Genomic DNA, 22,543 nt, shown 5'->3' on the forward strand with positions numbered 1-22,543 from the left:
CCCCTATGCCTGCTGAAGAACTCAAGTGGGCTGCCAGACAAGGGAAGCTCCATCTTCTGCACCTGGGATACAAATGCCACAAGGTGCTGCAAGAAAGACAGCACTTTCCTTCCCTCCTCTGCCAGCCCCCAGCAAGCTAGTACCTGTAAATATGTTTCGGGCTAGTAACTTTTTGTGAACTTGACTGGTGTCAATCAAGTTTTTGTTTAGTTTGTTCTATTTGTCTTCTTCCTTGTTCAAAGCTTCAGCAGCAAGTACCAACAATCACTTGTAAAAACACCTCCCACAAAACTTCAAATAGTGTTGTAATTATTATCACATACTTGTTTAATCCTGGACCCAAATATATATTTCCACAGTGACAAAAACTGTTCTAGCCTGGTCTTGGTTGTCTTCTGCCTCATGTTTCTCCTGTCTTGTGAAAAGGTTTCTTTAGCAGTTTCCCTAAAACTACAATGGAATATGATGATTATTGGATGGATGGTGTGCTTCATTCCTTCTTAGGCTGCATTTTGTGCAAAATTATCTTCGAAGGGTTAGGAATGTTCAGTCATTTAAGATGAAGAGCGCTGACGTATTCGGCTACGTCATTTTTCATATGTCTCTGACCTTACAGCAACGAAGTCAGAAAGGACTTCAGGATTTTATTGTGAGTAGTTTCTGCATGCAAGGGTCTCATGTCAGCATTGGATTAAACCACAGATAGTTTGGATATGCGAACAATATGGCTGTGAAAAATGCTAAGAAGCCTTGGCCAGTGCGGGGGCTGCAGATAATTAATCTTCGACAAAATATGCTTCCTTCCTAACCCTCCACATGCTTGTCTAAAACACTCTTGTTTAATTCTGTTTACTCTGCACATCACTAGCAGCAGCCATATCTAATGTCATTCCTTTTTCATTCCAGGTAATGTATGGAAAATGTATGACATACGGGAGCTTCTCCCATCCCCTGCTGCCTTAAACATGCATTGGCAAGTCCTTAAAGTGCCCAGCTAGTTCTTTTAGCTTTCCTTATTTCTTGTACCTCATTTATATTATTATTACATTCATACATTGCATTTCCTCCAAAGAGCTCAAAGTGGCTTACATTGTTCTCCCTTCTCTCCATTTTATCCTCACCTCAACCTTGTGTGATAGGTTAGGCTGAGAGATGGTTGATTGGCCCAAAGTCATCCAGCGACCTTCTTGGCTGAGTGAGGATTTTCACCTGGGAGAATTCAAGAGCAGCACGTACATTTGTCAGGGCTGAACCAGCAGTCTAGTCTGGGTCCCATTCACACAAATCCCGCTTGCACATTGCAGTCCCAGGAAGGCCCTATCATGGGACACAGTGTCTAAGTTTCCCATCATTAAGTCAAGGCTTATTCCCACACTCTGGATATAATTGCTGGCTACCTTGGTTGGTCTTCTTAGAGAGAGGCATTTTTAAAAGCACAAAACACTGTTATTATGTTCCATTTTATGAAAGGCCAAACATAGTGATGGCCTGCTTCTAGAATGAATCATGATAAGCAGTGACTCAATAGTTATGCAATTATCTTAATCGCCTCTCAATTCTAATGGCTTTGTGATAGATGTATAGGCAGGTATAGGGTTGCGTGCAACAGAGCACTCCATGAACATTCTCTAAGCCCAGGAACATCTGCTTAAGCAAGAGAACATTCTCATACCCTCCATGTCCTGAATCTGTTCCAGGGGTTCCTCAAACCTTTGGAGCAGATTTGTGAAAGGTGTATGGTGAGTGCAAGTGGAGGATAGGTGGGGAAAGTCCCATTGCACTGATGGGACATGGTTTTATACCACTGCCTGGCCATGGGTCAGCTGTCGCATCAGTTTCCTATCTGTGAAATGGGACACATCGTGACCTACTGCATGGGATTATTATGAGCTCAAGTGAATAAAAGATTGTAAGCTCTTTGAAAATTAAATGTACTATGTATAAGATTACTACCAGTAATAATATGTTACAATATGGGGAGGAAGACAGAAGCCTTGTCTGTAGAAAGGTGGGGGGAGAGGTCACATCACTTTTGCCCCCTGTGCACTTCCTGAGTACTAGCTTCGTTATTGATCATTTCTGTGGCCAAAAGCTAAGCTCAGTGGAGGACTTAATGAGGGCTCTCTGACTGCAACAACCTACCTGTTTTTTAAAAATTCATTACCCCCCACCCTTTATGGAGGGCTTCTTGGCACAGACTCTAGCTGGAACGTCTGCATTCTGCATGGACAAACAAACAGTGGGGAGGTCCCATGCAGGGGGGCTCAGCTTGGCACCCTGAGAACCCTTTCCTTTCCTTAGCCCAGCGGGACATCATTCCTCTTCTCTCCTTCCACCATGTCAAATATTTATGTGTGCCAGTGCAAGCTGGTCCACCTCCCCGTTCATAACTCCCTGGGAGTACCAGTCATCTCTTCCGAGGCCTCAGCTATAAATATCACACTGTCAAGAGGAGCAGCCTGACAAAAGACACGAGTCAGCACTACACTTACCCATTTAAAATGACATTTTGTCAAATGCCGTCGCAGGGGTTGGCATATCTCCTGGCAGCACCGGCCTTCATGCTGACTGCCAGATGCCTGCCTTTCTTTCTTTCTTTCTTTCTTTCTTTCTTTCTTTCTTTCTTTCTTTCTTTCTTTCTTTCTTTCTCTATGTTTGTTTATACAATCCTTTCATGGGGCTTGCATCCCATTTGCTGGTGCGATCCAGCCTCAGTGCCAAAGGAAAACTTCCACTTTTTGTTTTTGTTTTTCTGATTTCCATCAACCTAGGCCAAGTAAGGATGTTTACCTGGGAAGAACTGCAGAAGAAAGGGAAACATACACTAGGGTTACCAGCCGTCCCCGTTTCCTGGGGACAGTCCCCGGATTTGCAAATAAGTCCCTGGACAAATTCTATCCCCGGAATGTCCCCGGATTTCATCTCACGTCCCCGGGAAACGCAGCACAGGCAGTCTCAGCAGCCCGGAGCAGTTGGCTCTGGCTGGCTTCAGGAGCTGCTCAGACGTCCCCATATGATGGTGGTGCAGGGGCTCTAAGATGCAGCTTCCGGGCTGCCTCCGCCTTCCCTGACCCCAGCATCTGAGCTGTGAAGGGAGCCTTCACGCTGCCTATTGCAGCAGCCTCCCAACTCCTACTTGCGTGTAAGTAGGAGCAGGGCGGGGATCTCTCAGCTGTGAAGGGAGGCTTCACACTGCCCATCAGAGCTTGCGTGCAAGCAAGAGGGGGCAGGGGTCTCTCAGTTAGGCAACGGGAAGCCTCCCTTCCCAGCTGAGGGATCCCCGCTCCCTCCTGCTTGCACACAAGTAGGAGTTGGGATGGGGCTGCTCTGAAAGGCAGTGTAAAGCCTTGCTTCCCAGCTGAGGGATCCCCGCCCCCTCCTGCTTGCACGCAAGTTGGAGTGGGATTGGGGCTGCTCCGATGGGAAGGGAGGCATCGCACTGCCCGAGCCTTGCCGCCGCCCCCGCTCTCGGTCCTCCTCTGCCTTCCATGCCTGACTGCTTCCCTGCCACCTCCATCACCACCAAAGAACCAACAACTCAGGGGCTGCCCAGGCTCATGGAGAAAGGAGATAGAAGCCTTGGAGGAAAGGGAAAGTGAATGTGTAGTAGTATTGATTGGTTGGTTGGTTGGTTGTGTCCCCGGATTCATTGAAAAAAATCTGGTAACCTTATATACACCAGAGACGTAGGTGGATTAGCCAGGTTTTTTGCCTCAGGTGAAGCCTACAGAGGGGTGCCATTGAGGCTCCCTCCATGGGGTGGGGGGTGGGCAAATGACCCGGGTAAAATAAAGCCAGTGCTCAGAAAGCAGGAAGTCCCTATCTTTCCCTGGAACCCCAGCAGACTCCATTGGATTTTGTGTATTGGGCCTGAAGGTAGTGAAAAGTAGCTATGGCCTGGAATTCAGGATATTACCAGTCCTGGAGGGCTGCTACCAAGAATGCAGGAGACAAAAAAAATAATGGAGGGATTTGCCCTCCCTCCGAACCCCCACCTCCCTGAACTGCATCTTAAGAGTGCGGCCTTTCTCTTGATATCAGGTAGCTTTTATGCATAGAGGTTTGTTCTCAGAGGTGGAAAAGCTTATCAAGGAGGAAGGCCGATGCCCATATAGATAGCACAGCGATGCTACTTCCCAGCAAGCAGCTGCATTCCCAGCAACCAGCTCCTTTCCTCCTTAAGGCTCTTAGGACATAGGTGCAAACATACATAAAAGCCTATTAGCTCTTCAGCTTGGACTGCCTTAAAGCACCAAAACCAGAGCAAGCCAGATTCCTTCAGTCCTCTTTGCTGTGTTGTAAGTAGAGGCTCTTGAGCCCTGTGCTGCAGTGAGAGTTAATGTTTGACCGGGAATGATCATGTTAATTACTCCACTGCGACAAATGTTACCTATTCAGCCAAAAGCATGTGATACAGCCTGCCGCGGACCATGCCACTTCAGAATGCAGGTGGGGTGATCTCTCACCTCAGTACCTCACAAAAACGTAAAACACACACACACACACTTCAGCATTCTGCACATATAAAATTAAAAAGAACACAAATTTGGAGGAAAGGGCTTGAAGTGTTTTCTCACACAGTACCAGATCAGGGTCAGGCCATATAACTGACTGCTAGCTTGATCAATACCCAAATAAGGACAAGGTTCTGTATATTAAACTGCAAAGTGTAGCAATTGCCATTCATTTGGTTGGATATTTAAGGCAAATTCATAGTACAAATAGTTACTGTAAATGGAGATTCCATGTTGTAAGGAAGGATACTTGAGTACCAGTACTTGGACCCAATCAACATGGGATGCTTCTAACCATTATACCCTGTTTGTGATGTTCCAGAGGTATTTGGTTGGCTACTGTTGAAGATGATGCAGGAATAGATGGAACTTTGCTCCAATCCAGGGGAAAAACACAACACTACTTTTTATGTTCTTACTATGCAGAGTTCTTACTGCTTAATGGAGGTTGAATCTCAGAACTCTTTCTTTCTTTCTTTCTTTCTTTCTTTCTTTCTTTCTTTCTTTCTTTCTTTCTTTCTTTCTTTCTTTCTTTCTTATATGCTTCCTTTTTGCCAAGGGACCCAAGGTGGGGTTTTTTTTTCCAGAGGGAAAAGAGGGGGCAGGCTGGAAGGAGCTGAAGAGGTCCTCCCATGACAGCAGTCCTGAGATAGAGGCTGGAGAGGAAGGGGTCCAGGAGACAATGAGGCAGGCTGCTGAAGAAAGTAGGGAGTCTCCCCCTTGTGCTGCAACCAGCTTCCCCCCCCCCTCCCAGAACATGCAGAGAAATGAAAAGAGCAGCGGAGAGATTGGTTGCCTGAAGACACAATCTCTGCTAAGGAAAAAACCATGGAGAGGGGAATTAGGCAGTTGTGGGAAGGCAAGGGAGCTTCAGTCCTCATAACTGCTCCATGGGGGCAAAACCCGTGGATGTTGTTGTTGTTGTTGTTGTTGTTGTTGTTGTTTTTAAGAAGTAAGTAGCCCCTGGAAAGGTGGGGCTACCCCTACTTCTTGCCACCACATAACCTACTTCTTGGTTATGTGGTCTCTGGCCTGAGCTTTCTTGCTTCTACCTTCCCTCAGGGCTTGTCTAGTTGCATTTAATCTGGTAAGTGCCAAGAAAATTGTAAATTAAAGGGGAACACTGAGAGAGCTATCTGCATGTTAGGGGAAACCCCAAGGTTCCAAGAAGTAGAAAAAGAATGGGGGGGGACCTTAAGGCAACACCCCCAAACCAACTAAACCAATGAGGACTGAGCATGGTCATTGGCACAGAATATAAAGTGCTTGTTGGGTGGGGCATAGAAAACACGGAGGGGTGTAGAATGGAGCCGAGATAACCAGTGTGGTGCCCTCCATATAATGTTGGATTCCACCAGTCCCAGCCAGCATGGTCAGTGATCAGGCTGATGGGAGTTGTAGTCCAATAGCATTGCATTGGCTTCGCCTAGGATGGAGTATCCTAAAAGTGTAGGTGGTTATTACCTTGAACAGGAGCTGCTTCACTCTGCCACGTTATATAATATATTAACTTGGATTGTTGACTTGTGCTTCATTTATTGACTGTGTTGTATTGAATATGGCAGACACAATAAAAGGGTCCATTCACAATTTCAGGTGCAGTCCACTCGTTAACTTCCTTTCCACCAGCTTCCTTCCACTTTTGTATAGCTGGGCAATAACATTAAATGAGTTCCAGTTTTTTTTATTCTCGTTTGTAATAACGTTAGCTCTAACAAGCCATTCTGGTTCAAAAGGGAACTCTTGGCTACACGTCTGGGCACCCTATAATCCCACTGGTTATCTCCACTGGATGTAAATAATGTGTCCCTCAAGTGGTTGAAATATCCCTAATTGCACTGATGCAGTCTCCGAAGAGAATGTCCCGTCTGAGAGGTCAACAGTTCATGGTAATAAAAAATCTCTCTCTCCTCCCAGCTTGTCCATAATCCACATTGCCTGCAGTATGTAATTACGGATTTCCGTGATAAGTCCAGACGGCTCTCACAAAATCTCCTTGCATGAGGATTTTCTTTCATTTTTAAAGGGTGGGTGGGAGGAGAGGCAGAATCAGGGAACCAAACAATTTCCCCCTATCTTTCGAAAGATTTGTGGACACTTTCATTTGCATGTCCTGCTGCCTCCTGTCAACAATGTCTGAAGTTCTTCCCCGCATTAGAAAAACCGCTATCTTCGTCGCCGGAGCCTGTTTGTAAATTATCTCACCTTGTGCTGCTTTGCGACCCATCTACCTAAATGCTACGCACTAATTTGGATGCTGCTGCTGAAGTTATATTTATCTCTTAATGCCATGCATAGGGACTTACTCATGAGTGGGAGGCTCTGAATCAAACTGAATGAGTCACTGGCAGAAGCCACAGCTTCTTTTGTGAGGAGCCTAGCTGGTCGTTTTGTTGCAGATGCTCCTTCTGGGTCCATTGCCCCCTTAGACTCCCAAGTGGAACTGTCGTGATTCCACCTTCGCAAACGGAAGAAGGCGCTTGAATGACAAGGCCCTTGCAAAGCGTCCCGCCGGCGTTTATGCAAATGACAACATAAATCTGGCCTTCCAGGCTTAAAACGGGATTAGGTTATTGAGAAGCCGCTGCAGCCTGTCCATCCGGCGGCATTTTTAGCTGTTGCTGCAGCAGCTGTTAGGTAGAAGCTTACCGCTTCGCAAACCAGCATGTGATGTCTTATGCTGTATTTTCTGCTGCACTGCTTAAAAGGGGGGGGGGAAGGGGGGAAGTTAGTCATCCTTTTAAGATGCTTTAATAACTAAGGGCCATTTTTTGCACAACTGCAAACTGAGCTTACTCCTCCCCCCCCCCCACCCTACCCCCATCAGCACAACCTTCTTTTTCAGATCCAAACAGGTCACCTGCTTGCACTTTGTGTTTCTGGTGATCCACCTATCCTGTGATAGTACCATTTAGTGTGGTTTGTCTGCAATGTTTGAAAAGCAAACCCAATTTATACCGATGGGAATCATCCTTTATACTTAAGTGTGTGTGTTTATATGAAAAATAAGAAATCTTTGCAAGTGTAATTTGTACCCATTTTAATGTATTCAGGACTCTGTGCTAAAAACAACAGCAACCCAGTTCCGAGCATCAATTCTGCATCAAGAAAAACTATCTGACTTGGATACATTGTGCAAACAAAATAATTTCACAATGCCTCATATTTTTACTAAGTTAATCTGCAATTGTATTTTTTCTGGACAATTCGCTCCTCTCCCCACCCAAGTTTTGCTTGTCATCAATTGTGGCAATCTCGAATACAGGGCAGTGAAGCTTCATCCTCAGCCAATAGAGCTCCTAGCCCATTGGCTTCTCGGGACCAAAAGGAATGTTCCTTTAATAGCATAGTTAGAATAACAGAATCACAGAATTGTAGAACTGGAAGGGACCACTAGAGTCATATGGTCCAAGCCCCTGCAATGCAGAATTTGTTTACTAAACGTCGGGCTTGAACCCTGAGATTAAGAGTCTCATGCTCCACCGACTGAACCACTATAGCCATGGTTGTGTTTGGGCACAGATGAGGGGGTGCAGGTTTTCACTGGGATCCTATCACATAGGTAGGTACATAGAAAACTGCCTTATGCATAGAAAACTGCCTTATGAGTCCGACCATTGGCTCATCTTGTCCAGTCGTGTCTGCCCCTGACTGGAGTGGCTCTCCAGGGTGTCAGGCAGTTTTTACCACCTGCCCCTGAAGACACCAGAGGTTGGACCTGGGCCTTCTGCATGCAGGGCAGATCCCATGTACTGGGCTGCACTTGCTGGGGACATTTAACCCCAGCTGCACATCCCAGCTGCAATCCTGATAAAAATTTGCTCCTCCATCTCCAACACAGCAGTGTGAGAGTGAGAAAGAAGTTCCTATAAGAAACTGCAGAATATGGAGTCAGGCCAGTGGCCCATCCAGTCCAGTCCTGTCAACACTGTCTTATTTCCCAAAGCCTGCTGTTTCAGCTTTCTTTTAACCTTAGATGTCAGTTCATTGGTGTTCAATAGAAGCGTGCCTGGCTTTCTCCTTGGAGATTCACCAGGACCATTTTACTGGTACACTTTACCCTAGTAGATCTGTGAGAAATGAGATGTGGGGCTAATGTCACTTTAGTCTTCCCGCCCCATCCAACGCAAGCCAGGAAGGGAAAACACGTTACGGAAGCCCATCAAAAGAGAAAGCTAGTTTCTACTACGGTAGAAAAACAAATGCATTCAGCAAGCACTACTCCTCTGGCTCCTTTAGATTTCGGTAGGCACTGCTCGCAGGTTTTGTGAAGTGGCACTTTTGCTACCAGTTGGCGGAACCTTCTGCTTCCTCCCTCAGCAGACTTGCCAACTCAGGCTGTGCCTCACGTTGAAGTTTATGGAGAAGGAAACTGCAAACATCCCACTTGGGGTCTGTCATCTCAGCACGTGGCTCAGGGCTGTTGTTCAGAGAAGGCTGCAATGATCTAGCTTCTTCAGTCTGACTCCATTCAGCCTCTGGACCTCTTGGCAGCACCAGCCATCTGGCTGAATAAGGTCTACTTTAAAGAAGGCGGGAAGGATGTAGATTGTCCCAGGATCTTGAGTAGTAGATCTGGATCTTGAGTAAAAGGTCTGGATGGCCATGCAGTCAAATGCGCCAGAGCAAACTTAGTTCAGAAAAGAAAGCAAACGCTGATAAGTTTTTAGTGAGTTTTATGTTTTGTGTATTGAGTCATTCTGTGTTGATGGCTGCTTTTAACCATTCTGTATGTTTTAAAACTTGATCTGTAGGCCACCTAGAGATGCTCTCCGTACGGCACATCAAATTAAATAAACAATGATGATAACACTTCTCAGCTTCTCGTTTCTATTTACCCAGTGAATGCGTTCCTGAGATGCATGTTCAGAAAGGGCCATAGGATAATAGAGTGGATTCAACAAAGTTGTTGCGCTAGTAGAAGCCAGCGCAAAAAGTCTTGCTAGCGCTGTGGTACTTCCTGCCCACCTGTTCCATCTGGCAAGCAAAAATTCTGTTGCAGATGGAATGATCTCCTTAGGGCAATCTGTTGCTTTCCTACAGGCAAAGAAAGGCCTCCTTTCAGAAACAAAGCAAGCCTGCAAGAGAGCAGAGCAATATACTGAAGCGGTATAAAATGAGACAAAATACAAAGGTTTATAAATTTGATAAATTAAAAGCAACCAATCGATTCCCACATTTGTACACTTCATCTTCCATAAAATGACTGGGTCACCCTTCAGGGAAAGTCTTCTTAAATAAATAAAAAATGTCTTCAACAGCTGCCTAAATATCAAGACACTCAATACCATCTGAGCCCACGGACTTGTGTCTCTTAGACCAGTTGTCTAGGATGCATGGCAATAATCTAACTGTTCTTAAGATTCTTTACCAAACTAGAGCAGAGTTCAAGGAGACAGTTCTATTGCTGGTGCCAGATGACTGTCCTTCAACCATGTGCTTGAATGCTGCGTGCTGTCTCAGCATTTGGTCTTCTCTCCCAAGCTGATGAGAGAGAAGGACAGGCTAAAATTCCGCTTCTGGAATTATCTAGCCGTCCGTCTGTCATTGTGGAGGCCTGGATGCCAGCGCTTTAGCACAGTGTGTTAGTTATCCTTTGAAGATAACTCTGCACGAGTTGTGAGTGACCAATTTAGAGCAAGTATCATCGCAGCTCTTTATGTCGCACATGGAAGCCTCATCGTGTTGGGGAAGCTCCTGTTTTTCAGATCTTATCCCAGGGCTCATAATTGCCATCCTACATCTGCTAATAAGGTGTCACCCATCGGTTTGTAATGAAGACATTAAAAAAGAAAAAGCTCCCAAGGAGGAGGCCTTCCCGACAGCCTGATGGTTCATTCTGCACTTTCTGTTTAGATTACGGATTTCCCATGGCAGGGAACTTGTGTCAACACTTTAAAAATAATAATAGAATAAAATAAAATAGTGGTTTCAATGCTGCATCCAGCCAGTCATTGTCTGTCTGTCTATTGTGGATTTACACCACACACAAATCTATCTGTTGGCTGCTCTCTTTCGGTTTTGTTTTAATCAAGGATTGCAATGTCTCTTTGGCGGTTTGTACATTTACAGGAAATTCACATTTTTAAAAGAAGACTCGGGGGCGATGTGGAAATAGGCGCCTCCAAGATGGATTGCCTGACTGTTCTGCAAATCTAGGTGTCTGTGTGACCTAATTAACAAATCACAGTTTGAGACCCAAAATGCTTCCATCATGCATCTGACAAGGGCAAATCCAACCTTTCTGCTTTCAAAACAACATCTTTCGAGAGCGCCATGTAGCCCCATAATAGTACATGAAATCCCACTCCTCTCTTAGAAGCTCAGAACCCATCTTCTTGGCAGAGCTCCAGGGCAGCCTGCTGGGGCACACTTTTCCATTTGCTGTCCCTGTGAGGATGAAAACATGAAGCTCCCGACATAAGTTAGATCATTGGTCCATCTAGACCAGAGCTCTCCAAAGATTCAGAGGTTTTTCTAGCACATCTACTTGAGATCCTTTTAAATGGAGATAACGGGAATCAAACCAGGGAAAGCGATCACTCTGCTACTTACTCATGGCGCTTCCCCATTTTCTGGGTTTCCTAAAATGTATATTCTTATGGCCTACCTTATTTTTGTGATTCTAAGTTGCTTTGAATTGTTTTTAAACATTGTGTTTTAATTGGGACATTAGAGGAAAGGGTGAGCAATAAATAATAGTAATCCTATTTCTAAATCAAAGTAACGTGAGGGCTTACTGTTGGACCAGTTAGGCTCCCCTGGTAGATTAGAAGCGGGTGGGGAATGGGCTTATTCCACAGAGCTCCTAGGCTAGTTTTTATGTTTTGCTCTGCTCCACCGCACTTGAATGGGGTGTCTGGAATGAAAGATGGTTCAGAATTCCCAGCCATTTTGCTGGCTGCCTTCCAAGGTCCAATGGCTGCTTCCCTTACTCTCCTGGGTAAAATTAGAACAAAGTTCACTTCTTTCACAAGCACAAAAAGGAAATGCAGAAAAGGAGAACATTGCAACAGCCAAGATCCATTACCCACTCGTAAGTGCTGGGCCTATCAAAGAAGAGCCCTGTACCATCCACCTGCCCACCACTGGGGGTGGAAAGAAGACTCGGAAATATCATCAGATGTTCTGCCTTCTGTTAAGTGCTTCAGTTCTTCTTCTTCCAAGGCATGCAGCCAAAGATGTGTATTTCTTCTTGTTTCCAAAGCAATGGAGGAAGGAAACTGGTATTTAGATATTCTTCCAATGACTGAAACATACTTCATTGACAGAACTAACCAGTCCACTTCTTGGCTATGCTGCCCCAGCTGAATGGCACTCACTATTAGCTTGGAGAGAATCCCTTTATTTTACTCTGAAGGTCTAGGCTAGGGATGCAGAAACTGAGGACCTCAAGGCATTGCTAGCATTCAGCTCTTATCATCCCCAACTAGCATGGTCAATGGTCAGGGATAATGGGAGTTGTAGTTCAGCCCACTGGGGATGCGGCCTTGCCTTTACCTCAAGTGGTCCTATAGCGGTGCCAACCATTTAACTTTATTCCCCACCCCACCCGATGTTCAAATTATATTAAGAGGGAAGGACAGAGAAGTTGAGAGAAAATGGCAAATAGAAGAGAAAAACAGAAGGAGGCGAACAGATGTACCGGTATGCAGTAGTAGGAGTAGGAAAAACAACAATATAGAAAAGTGGGCTGTGTATCACAGGACATGGTTAAAGTGGGTTCTTGTTCTCAAGAGAGCTATTGTGATGTTAACAGATTTAGGTGGCTATTTCTTGTGATGATTTATGTCACTTATCCACTCATAACTGAAACATTAATCTCTCATCCAGAGTCAATCAGTCAAGATGCTTGTTGGGAAGATTTGGGATGGATTCATACATGCACTGAGGAGTATGCTGCCCTATTGCTTGTCTCCCAGGTGACCCTTGAGTTGGACTTGAACAACATGGCATTGCCAGGGCACCGTCTGAATCTTGCTGCTGAACTCAGCATGCCATGTAGGCAGCCCCAAGAGGCATTGGATTGCAGGAGTTTATTTATACCCAATTCCGTTGGCAGTGGGGAGGTGTCACGTCTGTAGAGATTATCAAAAGACATCCCAAGTGCTAGCGTCAGCTGCACCTTGTGATTGCAGAGCTGGGATCTCTTCCCTAGTGACATATCAAAGACAACTGAGGAATCTGAGTGTTTTGCAGAAGTTCGTGTATGAATTGCAAATGCATATTAAAAGTTTTTTTCTAAAAATAAATATGTCTCCCTGAGAAAGATTTGAGGAAAAACACAGCATTGGATGAAAACATACATTTGCTGGAGGCCTGGAGAATAAGATATATTGATGGAAATCGGAATCTAACTAGGGGCTGGATTAACCATTAAGCCAGGCAAATTACTGAACAGTTTCTCATAGCCAAAATGGGGCCACGGTTGTATTGTTCCTGGGTGAGAGGTCCCCAATGGGAAATAGGTGGGTAACCCAATTTGTACTAGGGGATTGTGGACAAATGGAGCAAGGGAGAGCAACAAAGGGTTCGGAATAAAGCTACAAGATATAGATCAATCAGCATGCATCCCTTGCAAATCTCCTGGGGTTTATATGAGAGTTTCATCCCGAGCACATTGTGTTAGACTGTAAATTGAAACAATATGATACAATTCCATCTCAATCCAAGATGGGTTAAAAGCAATAATTTTTAAGGGCTGCACAGATTCTAAACTGCACTTCCTTCAGAAAATAACAGTGCTGAAATGTGCATTGCATGCACATTGCAGTAAGGGAAGTGTGTGAAAAGGCAGCAGATTAGAAAAAGTCTCCGGCTCCACCAGCTTCCCCACACACCCACTGGCGGAGGAATGGGAGTGCGGAGGAACGGACTGCCACTGGCACCACTATTCTGGTAGGGTGCCATTGCGGCCCCACCCCCCGGACATGTGCCGCACAGACCGCCAGGCGCCACGCCCCCACAGGTGGCATGCCACGCCCCCAGAATGTGCGCCACAGCCCTGCGGGCATGGTGCCACGCCCTCGCAGGTGGCCAGCCACACCCCCGCCTGCTCTCCGCCCCCGATAGCAGAGTATGCAGCTTCGCCACTGCACACACCCCTCTAGCAGCCAACTTTTCAAATGGTCACTGCAGTTGTGCTTTTAACAGCAGCTTTTTATGCAGATATTAGTTGGCAATAATGTGTGTCTCCATAACATGAAAAGTCCCTACTTTGGGCAGAGGTCAGCTTGCAACCTTCTTCCATTGCAATTTTCTCTTTCTGCCAGTCTCCAGGCCTCTTCCTTGCCCCAAGACTGACCCTTCCCTACAGCCTTTGCTTTGTAACCTGAGGTCCATTTGCCCTTTCTTTTACCTAGTGTTCATACAGAAGGTGCGGGAGGACCCACCATTTACTGTTAGTGAAGACTATGTCCTAAATGAAATTGGAAAACGCAGAGAAGACATAAAGTCCCATTCCTGCGGGAAACAAGCCCTATAATCTGAGATTATCCAGTTAATAAAGACAGAACGAAGGGGGTGGAGAGGGGGAGATGCTGTCTCTTTCGTTTCTGTAACTTCTTGTGAAAATTGATTGTTAAGTCCTTGAGAGACTATTTGGAAAACTTCAAAGCAGTGCCTTGGATGTTATTCTCTCATTACAGCTTCTCAAATGCTCAGTTGATCTTGTGAGATGAGAGCTAAATGCAAAACAAATATATTTGCTCTCCCCATTGTTAGGAAGCTCCCAAAGATCAGCAGGTCTTCACATAAAAGGGCTTCATGAATTTTCATTTATCTGTTGGTTGTTTTGAATGCTAGTCTTGGTCATTACGAGGACAAAGGCTTTTATCATCTACCAGCTCCGTGGTGGCTTGCCTGGAATGGGTTTGTTGTCTCAGAAAGGCAGGACTGAGTGCTGACCCTACTTGCTGAATTCAGTGAACACTGTAATCGTACTGATGCCAGCAAAGTTGGGATCAAAAATTTCCCAATCGGTGCTGTACTTTGCTAGGTAAAAAGCATTTGTGGAGAAGCGGGAAATCTTGGTGTTCAAGTCTGTCCAATGGCTAATAGAGTCTAGTTGGTGAACTGAGGAACTCTGGATTCAAATCTCCACTCAGCCATGAGAGTGTTACTCAGTTTTAACATTCCTCACAAGGTTGACTTGAAGATTGCAAGAGATGATAATGCCATGTATGCTGGTCTGAATGTCTTTGAAGAAGAGCAGCATTCAAATATGAGCAATAAAGTCACATGTCACTGAAATAAATTGGAAGTAACCAGTTTGCCAACCGTAATGTTGGCAAAATTCTTACACATCAGATAGAGTTTCTTCCCTGCACTGAGCATGGTATAGATGTCAGTAGTGCCCAATGGCACAATTTTGCAGAAACCTTTGCTTGAGCTAGGGATGGGCCCATATGTCAATTTCAGGTTTCTCATTTTTCCAATCTTATGTTTTGTTCCCCACATTTGTACATCAGTTTGTGATGATGGTGATTTTTTAAAAGGTTTCATGAAGATTCACCAGCATTTCTGTGCAAATTTCTCCTAGTAGACACATTTTTGTAAGTGGTTTTGCCTAAGAGACAAAGGAATTTTCCTAATACAAATCGATTTTGTATTAATACAAATGGATTTTGCAAAGGAATTTTCCTAATGCAATGGATTCCCCCCCCCACCTGCCATCACCACCCATGTTAGCTCTACTAATACACATATTTTTGTACATGTTACTTGGATGCAGAACTGCACTGGAAAATTCGGAGAGTGCAGATTTCCGAGGATAACTGTGCTTCTGTCTGTGTACTGCTTTGGGGAAGTGCAAAGTAGGGAGGTTCACCTTTCAGCCCAGGCAGAGCCTACCTTCTCCCTCACCCATCCCTAGTCTGAGCAGGTCTTGTCTTCTGTATCACAGTCCTCCCCCTCCCCTGCCTTTGTGCATCGTGGACCTTCGAAAGCCGCAACCCCCAGCATATCTGTGACCTTTGGTAGGCTTAGCAGTAATGGTGCAGTGCAGCATTACTGTGTCCTTCTCGGTCACTCGCTTTTGCCGACCGTGTTGGGAGTTTAATGCAATTGCGTATGCCTTGAGAATGTGGTGGAAATGGGGCCGGGTCTCAGCTGCTCTGTGTGATTGACTGGATATTTTTAGCTCAGTTCTTAGAGCTTAGATTGCCTTACATGCGCCAGCCATTGATTCTGCTCTATTATACTCTCGTTTTGGCTGGGCTTGAGGAGCAGGGGAAGAATACAATGGATTGTTAGAGCCGTTATTGAATTGGTGTCTGGAGAAACTTGTTTCTATAAGGAGAGATTGCCACGGGTATGAGGAAATATTGAAGCTCCAAGGCCTGCTTGCCACTGCCAAGAGCGTGGTGGAGCTAAGTTTAGCTGATGAATGGAGGTGGGGCTGGAAGGCCTGGGAAAGAAAGGGGAGGTCAGGGGTGGTCGGGACCCAGAATGCCCAGCAGGCCAAAAGTGCCACCTTCAGATGCACAGAGGCCTCTGTTGCAGAGCCTTACCTGAATTGTGACTGTCTGGTGTACCCTTTAAGCCTCTTCCTTTCCTTCCTAATTGCTGGCTATCAGGGCACTAGTATAAGCCCTGGATGTCCGCATTACGTCACTAAAGGCTGGAGTAGCTTAAGTGTGCCTTAAGAAGCCATGCAGCTGCTCTGGTGTTGTACGGGTGTGTGTGTGTGTGTGTGTGTGTGTGTGTGTGTGTGTGTGTGTCTGACTGTCTGTCTTGCCTGAGGAGATCACCAGTGGTTGAACTGGTCTTCTGCTATTTTTATAACTCTCCTTAGCTGTTTTTATGATAATTTGTACACCACCTTGAGATGGATGGGGAAGACTACCAATGGACCATGGTGATGATCCATGAGCAAGGGAACTGTCCCAAGAAAAGTTGAAAATGTCTGAACTTGGGGGGGAAAAACCCACTACAAGCACATCTTTGTAATTATGCAGGAAACGGGCATTATTCATTTTGAAAGATCGTCCCTCGAAATGCAGCCATTTAATCTGAGTGATCTGCTGGTAGGTGGGTGGGTGTTTTCCTGTTCCTTTGAACAGAGACAGACTTGAAAGATGCACATTGTCAGTCACCCACCAGTAACAACCTCCTCCTTTTTGCCATGGGGAAACAAAGCATCTGGGCTGTCCTCCAGGGGGCTTGGCCTCTCGCACACTAGAAAGTAGTGGGAGTGATATTTCCAAGAGCACAGAAATGTTAATCTTAGTATCTGCATAATAGGATATTATCATGTTGATACTAGAAATACAAAACCCAAGCATTTCTTGCGAAAGCTGGCCAAGGTTGCAGCATCATTCCCAAATGGAAATACTAGATGTTGAGCGTGGAGAAAGTGTTCTGTTTTGCTTTATCCTTCAGTTTCTTTTGAATGGCATTGATGCACATATTCAAAGTCGGCAAAAATAATAATAATCACAATCAGGTACAAGTTGTCACTTCTAATTTAAGAAGGGGTATGAGAAGAATAGACCTAAATTCTGATAATCTTGCAGACAAGTCAGTAAGACATAATTATAGATCACCAGCAGGTAATAATGCGGAAAATAAAAATAATCTCAGGATTTTTAGTTTTAATACATTGGCGGGGAGGGGGCAGGAAATACCTCTTTTTACAGCATTCATGTCCTTCAGTACATGCTTGCTTTAGAGGCACAGCTCTTACTACACACTGCTCTCAGTTGTATTTTCCCAGTCATTTTATGTATTTATTTAAAATATTTCTGTATCCCCTTTCATCAGTAATACCAGGTCAGGTCAGAATAAGAGCCACTGGGAGTCATTTAGAACTATATATGCCATCTTTAATTTGCTTTTTTAAGTTTCAATGTGGTTATTTTATAAAATTTTGTTTTGTTGTAAAAAGAATTCTTTTGAAGAACAGGCTAAAAATACCTCGGTAAATAAACAAATGTGGAACTGTTGCCTTTTTGGAAATTGAAGGCTTTTTACAGGTGGCAGCCTGCCTTCAAGTGGTTTTAAATCCTCTTTGTTCCAGGAAGGTTTGGACTTTGGTTCCTTAGCTCCACGTTAGTGTGGCTTTTTTATTGTGTAACATTTAGACACCCCTTAAAGACACCAGTGATCCGATCTACACCTTGTGAAGGCATGTGTGATGATATTTGACCTCATTTGGTTTTCCCGAGGATTGGCAAGCCAGCCAAGCTCACCATCCTTTTCTCTTTTACATTCACAGTATGAAGTGTCTGGTGAGGAACACCTCTACTCTGATTTCCCAGAGATTGATTTGTCCCAGTTGGATGCCGGTGACTTTGACTCAGCCAGTTGCTTCAATGAGCTGCAGTGGTGTTGCGAGCACTCTGAAACAGAGTCCAGCCAGTACAGTACAGACGACTCCGAGCTTTTTCAGGTACACTTTGCCGCGGGATTCCTTGCACCACTGTGGGGAATTTACTCTGGGTCACAGCTTCCCAATTGTGCGTGTATCTCCCCCCCCCCCAACTATAATACTGTCGTTGGCAATATGTTGGTTCTGGAAACCCACTGCAGAGAAGAAACACATTTCTAGAGGAAATCAGTGTATGCTATGGCCATTATTCTTCATGAGAAGGAGAACAGCGAAGGAATCCATGTAGCACATGTGGATTGTGCTGGAATGATCCATAGGTAGGAGGGGAAAATGTAGTTTTCTGTTTGCAGGTCTTCTGACAGAACATTTCTAGCCAGCAGCAGATAGTGTAGTGCAGGCATCCTCAAACTGCGGCCCTCCAGATGTTTTGGCCTACAACTCCCATGATCCCTAGCTAAGAGGACCAGTGGTCAGGGATGATGGGAATTGTAGTCCAAAACATCTGGGGGGCCGAAGTTTGGGGATGCCTGGTGTAGTGGAATGGAGGCCCTTACCTGACCTCTTGGCAGGTGAGTTGCTGCTGCTTACTTGGAGAGGGAGGGACAAGGCAGCTGGAAGGACGATACCATGCAAATGCACTGGGAGGAGTTCCAGATTGAACTCCACTGTGCCCCTCCCAATAAGTAGCAGTGATTCACTGGCCAAGCCCCACCACAACATCAGTTTGTTTCCTTCATGATTCTGTGAAGGAAGAACACATAGAAATCTAGCCTTCATTTGTCCAAGGAAAGGTAAAGGGTGATCTCTTGTTATTCTAAGGTGGCCTTCTTCATCTTTGGGTCCCCAAATATTGTTGGGCCACATCTCCCATCATTTGTGACCATTGAATAAACGGGCTGGGGATAATGGGAGTTGTAGCCCAGCAACGTCTGGGGACGCATGTCTGAACAGTTCGGATCTAAAGTACTAATACATGGCCTGCTACCTGCAAGAGCAGTTGTTTTGGGCTACATTTGGGATTTGCGGCTCCTTCAGGGTTTTCTTCCTTCGGCTTCCTGTGCAAAGTGCAGCCAGGAACGTATGAAGCCACTTTATGCTGAAGGCCAATTAGATAATACGTTAGGGGTGCACTCTTATATCCACTTACCTGAGAGTAAGCTCCATTGAATTACACAGAATTTAATTTAGACAGAGTAGAAATGTGTAGGACCACAAAGTAAATGTGTGGTCACAACTGCACATCTTTCAACTTTTTTAAAATAAAAAATAGCACCTGTGGGAGCCTTAGCCTAGATCGGGACTCTGGTACAGTGGAAGGGAATTAATCCTTCTCCCACCCCAGCGCAGTTTTGCTGATAAAATAATTCATCCCAAACTGTGATTTGCCCCAAGAAGTGATTGGGGGGCCCCTTCCTATATAATAAATAGTTTTTTTGTTAGGCACGGCACCCTCTGCAGTGGAACCACCCTAAATCCAGTGCTGATAATAGCCGGGGGGGTGGGGGTGGAGAAAAATTGCAAGAGTTAACACCCTCATGCTTTTCAGTCCTAATTGGGATTGGGGGCTCCTGTGGCTTTTGCTTTCTTTTTCACTTTTTTATTTTTAAAATGAAAGATATATAAATGGCAGCTACACACTGAAGGCTTCATCAAGTTTGGCCCTCCATCCTATCAGTGGCTGGACATTATCTCCCCTGACTAACAGCCACTCTCCAGAGTTTCAGCCGATGCTCTTTTTCAGCCTCAGTGCTAAGAGTCTCTAACTAGAGATACTGAAAATTGAACGTGGGACTGTGTTCTTCTGCACAGGAAACATGTGGTCTGCCACAGACAGTATAAAACTAATATAGCAACTATCTCAAAGTGAAGAAGCTACACTACATCAGTAATTCTTGCAGCCAATCACACGCACACTAATAATCTCCTTTGCCTGCCCCTGCCTACCTGGTGCTTTGCCCCTTATGGCAGATGCAAAACAGGCCCAGGATGTTCCGTATCCTGCCAGCACTCACCTGTTAATTCCTCCACACAGAGGAGGTTCGTTTCCCCCCTTTTCTGGAACAGCCTGACGAAAGCTGAGGAAAGGTGGGTGGGGAGGGGGGTCCACACTATTAATATCTCTTCTGCAGATGATTAGTGCTCCATTAATTTGCGCTTGGTTTCTAAATGGAGCAAGTGTAGTAAAGCTAATGAGGAGGCAGAAGAGCAGGCGAAGGCTGCCGAGCCCATCCTCCTGTGATCTATTATTAAAAGGAAATTACAGGATGGTGCCTTGTGCCATCCAGCCTGATTTCCAAACCTGACGGATTGTTCAGCAGTGGGTGGGAGGGAGGCAGCAAGCAAGTGAGGGGGGTGGCAGTGGGAGGGGGAAGCTCATAGGAAGCCGCACACGAAGTGACGTGGCCCAGGAATGTTAATTTTCCAGCGCACAGAAAGCTTCCCTTTTATCTGACTCTCCAGCTTCGGCGTCACCTCTGCATATCTGTGCACATGGATATTTTTAGCCGAGGCTCCCTCTCAGTGTGTTGCTCGTGCTCTCTAAATATACGTGGTCCCATTATACCAATCGGCGAGCTGAGACGCGGTGCAGGTGGATGGAGCCGTGAGCCCGCAAGGAAGATTAAAGCCGCACAGATTACCTGCGGGTGACACAGCTCCCTTGGCGCACCCCACGCCGCCTGCCCCTCCTTGCTATTGGCTTTCCACAAAATACACATCATCTCCCATAAGGTATTCATGGCGGTGTTTCCATGATCAGGATATGTTGTGAACAGTTCTTAGCTTCAGTTCTCCCCCTGTTAATTTAGGAAGACCGGAAGCTGCCTTGTGGCGGATCAGACCATTGCCCTACCTAGTTCAGTATTGCTTACACTGACTGGTAGGTAGCACCTCTGCAACATTTCGGACAGGGAGTCTTTCCCAGCCTTACCTGGAGATGTCAGGGATTCGAAGTTGCAACTTTCTGCTTACAAGACAGATGCTCTACTACTGAGCTAGAGCCCTTCCCATTGTGTTCACATATGTACATGATATGCCTGCTCTTGCCTTTTATGTCAAATGCCAGAAGCATTTCCAAGGGTCCAGAGCTAGTTCATGTGATGGTGCCTCACCCGCCACCTCTGCTCCCTTCTTAACCCCAGCATAGCCTTCCAGGTAACCTTTGCTTCCTCCAAAGGCTGAGCAACAAAGGAACTTGGCTCCATTTCTGCATCCTGCCATGCAGACTGGTCTGGCTGCTCCAGGCTCAGTCGGCTGGCCCCACACAGTCCCCACTGACTGACTCAGCAGGAACCAGGATGTTGGGAGAGTGCTGCACATTATGGAAAAAGCTAATATTATTGCCATTTAGTTCCTGTAATAAAAGAATAGTTCATCATTTTATACACTCGATTCCCGTGATGATCTTTGGCCGGGGTGGAGGCATGGAGGATGTCTGAAGAGGCTCTTTGAAGTGCCTCGCCAGAGTAATTGAGAAAGGAAATCGAGGCAGGAGGAGTGGGGAGAGAGCAGTGTGGGGTATGAGTTTATACCTGGCCTGATGTAGTATCAGGAATTTGGCAGGGGAAAAAACCATTCTCCTGTTGCCTCTCCTCCATTACATACCTGCTGCTTCATGGGGAACAGATTGTTTGCTGTATATGAAAAGAAGGTGTTCTTTCTTCTTTTCTTTCCTTTTCCTTTTGTCTTTAGCATAAGGTTGATTTTGGAGTCCAGGTTACAACTGCCTGCCAGCTCACATTTTGTATTGGAATTATCCACTCATGATGAACTTTTAAAGAATTCCTTCCCCACAGTGACACCTTCACATGCCAGCTTTACGCTGTTCTTGCAAAAGGTCGAGAGTGACTGACAGGCCGTCATTGCGGGATGCATATTTTCCACTGAACTTCCTGAGGAAAAGATAAACAGAGCTGAAAAGTAAAAGGCAGGTCTTTTAGGAATGAGCAGAGCCTGATGAAACGTACCCTGCTGATGTCCTCCTGCCTGCAGAAGTATCTCACCAATGCTGGAAGGAAAATAAATTTGTCGGGAGAACACGGCCCCCTTTGCCGCCCTTCCTTCTGAGTGCTGCTGTTTCCGCCATAGTTTCTCGTGGCGCTAACATGAATATTTGGGGTTAATGGCGGCTGTAGTCAAATCCAAATAAGTACATACACACAGTCAGTGGGGATTCTTCGTTTCTTCAAAGTTAGGCACATCTCTTTTGTATCCGAGAGCCAATTCAAATGTTCATGCAAACGCCTGATGCAGAACTCCGTCATGAGAATGCAGATGGGCGGGGAAAGTTAGGGAAAAAGCAATACCAGCACAAGAGGCAACAAATGAGTGTGGGAGACTGTGCCATGTTACCCCAGTAAAGCCTGAATTTGGAGGTTCTCCATGCCTGCTTCTAATCAAGATAGACTGGCATTCCTAGGTGATTGCAGCTGGCTCTGGCTCAGCACCTCCCTGTTCTGGAATGCCCCCTTTGGGGGCCTTGGTTGACACTGGAGTGTGTAGGGATTCTGCTGGCAGCACCTGCACCCTCCCACATCTTTGGCAGGTAAAACAGGCGGCTCTCTAGTGTCCCTCTACAGGTGAAAGCTGGCAGGGCTGGACAAAGGAGCACCTCCATCCAATCCGCACACAAGTACACAGCTCGCGACAAAGGGGGTTTGCATTGCACCCTTAGCCAATAAGGCATCAGGGCAAGGTTCTC

At 45.7% G+C, this 22,543-nt stretch overlaps 1 protein-coding gene across 2 annotated transcripts in view; it reads left to right on the forward strand.

The window, feature by feature from the left end:
• The window catches only part of PPARGC1B (PPARG coactivator 1 beta), a 102,300-nt gene that overhangs the window by 57,482 nt on the left and 22,275 nt on the right, over window positions 1-22,543 (forward strand). For both annotated transcript variants that reach the window (XM_035105240.2, XM_035105241.2), the window contains exon 2: window positions 17,731-17,904. In XM_035105240.2, coding sequence (XP_034961131.2) covers window positions 17,731-17,904 — 174 coding nt within the window. The remainder of the gene's footprint in view (window positions 1-17,730; window positions 17,905-22,543) is intronic.

The sequence above is a fragment of the Zootoca vivipara genome, chromosome 2 (assembly GCF_963506605.1).
Source record: "Zootoca vivipara chromosome 2, rZooViv1.1, whole genome shotgun sequence".
Taxonomy (NCBI): Eukaryota; Metazoa; Chordata; class Lepidosauria; order Squamata; family Lacertidae; genus Zootoca; species Zootoca vivipara.